Source organism: Corvus brachyrhynchos, unplaced genomic scaffold (genome assembly GCF_000691975.1).
Source record: "Corvus brachyrhynchos isolate BGI_N302 unplaced genomic scaffold, ASM69197v1 scaffold194, whole genome shotgun sequence".
NCBI lineage: Eukaryota > Metazoa > Chordata > Aves > Passeriformes > Corvidae > Corvus > Corvus brachyrhynchos.
This window is the reverse complement of record NW_008237890.1, coordinates 1,525,692-1,529,527: the sequence shown is the minus strand read 5'-3', so window position 1 is coordinate 1,529,527 and position 3,836 is coordinate 1,525,692. Positions and strand designations below refer to the sequence as shown.

General features: G+C 42.0%; 1 protein-coding gene across 4 annotated transcripts in view; it reads right to left on the bottom strand.

Moving 5' to 3' along the window:
- KDM4C (lysine demethylase 4C) overlaps window positions 1-3,836 on the bottom strand; it is a 280,048-nt gene that overhangs the window by 14,015 nt on the left and 262,197 nt on the right. The window contains exon 21 of one of the 4 annotated variants that reach the window (XM_017732833.1): window positions 358-465. The exons of the other annotated variants lie outside the window; for them this stretch is intronic. Within the exon in view, the coding sequence (XP_017588322.1) occupies window positions 358-465 (108 nt within the window). The remainder of the gene's footprint in view (window positions 1-357; window positions 466-3,836) is intronic. 4 annotated transcript variants of the gene reach the window in all.

The following is a 3,836-nucleotide window of genomic DNA, read 5'->3' as shown; positions in this document are numbered from 1 at the left end:
TGCAATAATGGATTTATGTATTTTCTCCCATATCTGTTTCTTTCAGTTTAAGTATTCAAAAATGTGAAGTCCTTTAGTGGGTAATAGCTCCAGGCATGTAACAGATACGAGACTTCCAGGAGATGAAGTTTAGAACATTCCCTTGTTGGATATTGTTACAGGGCTACAAGTCAGCACTCTTCCTCTGCTAACAGGCCCTTGCAGTCATTCCCTTATTATGCCAGTTGAGGGAAAGAAAGGCTCAGGAAGCTAATGGCCTGCCATTGCAGAAGCAGGACAGAATCCGTGTTTAAATAGCCATCCAGCAGGATCCCAGCCTTAACAACCACGGGCGCAGGTCTGCAGTGGCAGCGGTACCTGTGCGTGCTCCTCGGAGGTGGGCTCCCCGCCACGCCCCCTTCTGGCGGGGCACGCCCACCGCCACCTTCCAGCCGGGAACAGCGAGCGAGGAAGCCTCGCGGGTGCCTGAGGAGATAATGCCTGTTTTATTCGGGTAAGAAGTAAAATGTGCTGATGACATCTTTGACATTTAACGATGTTGCTTTCATTTTGAACACATCATTGAACAGATATTGAATCCATTCATTCTGATAATAGACTCAGTGCTGCAGAGCTTTCATTTTAATAAAAAAAAAAAATACATAAAATGTAAACCACACATGCTTTTCTGTGTGGGGTGAAGGGAGGGAAGAGTTGTGACACCACATATGATACATATTAAGATTTTTTTGAGCTTGCCTTTTTGAGTGCACACATCTCTTTGAAAAACTGATTTCAATTTCCTATTCTTGTCTGCAGCTTTTCCAATCTTGAGATCAAGCTGCATATTATTCTTTGTCAGACTGGCTATGTTAAAATAAATGTTAAAACTTACATATATTGCTCGTGTTTTTCAATTTGGCTGGGGAAGGTTTGGTTTAAGTACTGTTTTTGAGGCAAAGTTGTAGCATTTTTCTTATCTCACCAATTACACTTTGTATTTATATTTCTCCAGCTAATAAGAGGAGTTGGAATTTAAATCAAATTATTTGCAAAAACCACACAGAAATTTTCAGGTTTTGCTATGTCATTCTTATAACGGTTAGAGCATTGCCACATTTATTTCCCCAAATTCATTTCTTAATGCTTTTATGTAAAGTAATTCAATTAAGAGTGTTTGGGCAAAACTAGGTGTTGTAGTTTAACCCCAGCCAGAAGGCAAGTCCGCCACAGCCTCTCACTCACTTCCCAGCAGAGGGATCAGGGAGAGAATGGGAAGGGTAAAACATAGAAAACTCATGGGTTGAAATAAACGCAATTTAGCAGGGAAAGCAAAAGCTACGCACACAAGCAAAGAAAACAAGGAATTAATTCAGTGCCTCCCATGGGCAGGCAGGTGTTCAGTGACTTCCAGTAAAGCAGGGCCTTATCATGCATGATGATGACTTCAGAAGACAAATGCCATCACTCCAAATGTTCCCCCCTTCTTTGTTCTTTCCCCACCCCCCCTTAATACACTGAGCATGGTACCACATGGTCTGGATTCTCCCTTTTGCCAGGTAGGGTCACCTGTCCTGGCTCTGTCCCCTCCCAAGCTCCTAAGCACCCCCAGTCCCCTCCCCAGTGTGGCAGTACCAAAAGCAGAAAAGGCCTTGGCTCTGTGTAAGCCCTGCTCAGCAATAACAAACACATCTCTACACTATCAACCCACTGTTCAGCACAAATCCAAAACACAGTGCCAATGCCAGCCACTGTGAAGAATGGTAACTCTACCCCAGCTGAAACCAGCACACTAGATAGGATACATTCAAAGCTGAGGATCACTGTGAGCCAAAATATATACCAAAATCTAAGTCCAAATTTTCCTCTAATGCTGGGTGGGTATTTTTGGCAAGTGCATCTTCACATATTTTTGTGAAGTCAAATCACATTTATAACACAACAATCAACATGAAAATATGTTCTTGTGCTAAAATTTAGATATGTTTGCAAAAAAAAAGTGATCCAAACAGCTTTTCCCTTGGTCATGGAATCGTAGACTGCCCTGAATTGGAAGGGATCCACAAGGATCATCGAGTCCAGTTCCTGGTCCTGGACAGGGCATCCTCAAGAATCACACCATGTACCTGAGAGTGTCATCCAAACTCTCCTTGAACTCTGGCAGGCTTGGTGCTGAGGTTAAGCTGTTTCATCAGGAAAGTTAACAAAGAGGTTTGAAGTAAAGCACGCTCATAAGATTAATAAAAGGAGTCTCTTAAGGGATATAGTTGAAAGGGTGGGATAGATGTCCAGCTATGGAATGACACCAGGATAACTATTCTGTGTCCCATAAGCTGGCTATTTACTTTCACATATTAGAGGAAGGGCCTCGCTCCTGTGAATTGTTGTTGTTATTGCAAATCCACATAAAGAAAGCACTCTGTGGTCAACACTCTGTCTCCATTCTCAGGTTTGAACAATCTGAGCTATGGGGCAGTACGGACACCCTTTCAAGACAGAGAAGTTGGAGAATATTCCTGTTTTATTGTACATGCAGGCATCTAACCTACTCCCTGCTGCTAATTCTACCAGTGGATCCCACAAGCAAATATTTCTATAGCCTTCTTTTCTTCTCAAGAAACTTTAGCATACAACAATGAACAAAACAACCTAACTTAAAATCATTAGCTACGCACCAATGGGGATGTTTATAAATGCAAATCTCTCTCATTATGTCCTACCAGAACTTTCCTGGTGATCTAAGAATTACCTACCCACATACTTTCAGAAGCTCCAAGGCTAAGCAGCAGCTACTGATTGCACTTCCAAATTTAGACAACCAAAGTGGCAGGTAGCTGCCTAAACCCTTTATGATCTTTCTGGCTTATTGTCTCTACATTTTTTCAGTTTCGTCATTCACACAGAGAAAAAAATGGATTCCTACATCAGTTTTCTAAAAGCCTAGATAGGTTAGAGATTAAAATCTGCTCAGGTAATCCATCAGCACATGAATACTACTCAGATGTCAGAAACAATGGTAAATTTCTTTTGATCAAGCCATTTAAATCTCCAAACACAAAGGACCAAATATTCACAGGGCTAATGAAGCACCTGGTAATGAACAATAAAAATTAAGTTCTTATTTAATTTCTCTATAGTTGAAGGCAGTTTTCTATCTCCTGTCACTTGGTATCAGTGAGCAGGTTTCCAGCACAGCTGAAACAACACTAGACTTGAAAGATGTATAAACATTGGTATCATCAAGAATATTAGCAGCTATGAAAGCCAAACCAAGCTTTTGCCAACAGCTGCAGCTAGTTTCCCCATTTCAGTACAAAGGCTGCAAGTAAACAACAGCTCATATTAAATCCTGGATGCGGCAGGAGGCAAATGAGGAGACAAGAACTTCTTCTAATGCAAACTAACACCCTCATGGTAGTTTCTATATGAAATCTAACTTGAACTTGAATTCCAGCCATTTTTTTCAGTGCTTGATTAATCTCTGAACCAGTAACTTTAGACCCACCCTGATAGAGAATGCGGGTAGCATAACAACAGGTAGATATTCAGTGGATAAAACTATCTTTCTAATCAAGCAAGATTTGTGCAGCAGACCAATATAAGTCAGCTGTAACTACGTTCCTTGAAATGGAATACAAATTGAATTTATCGCTTTCTACTATGTGTGTCTGTCAAACAGTTCTCAGCAGCCATTTCTGGCATGTTATTAGCCCTGGCAGCCAGGAAGGTACCCATGTCCTGGGGGCATCAGGCATGGCAGGGCAAGGGAGGGGATTGTCCCGCTCTGCTCTGCACTGGGGCAGCCTCACCGCCAGTGCTGGGGCAGCTTTGGGGGCCACAGGATACGCGAGGAATAA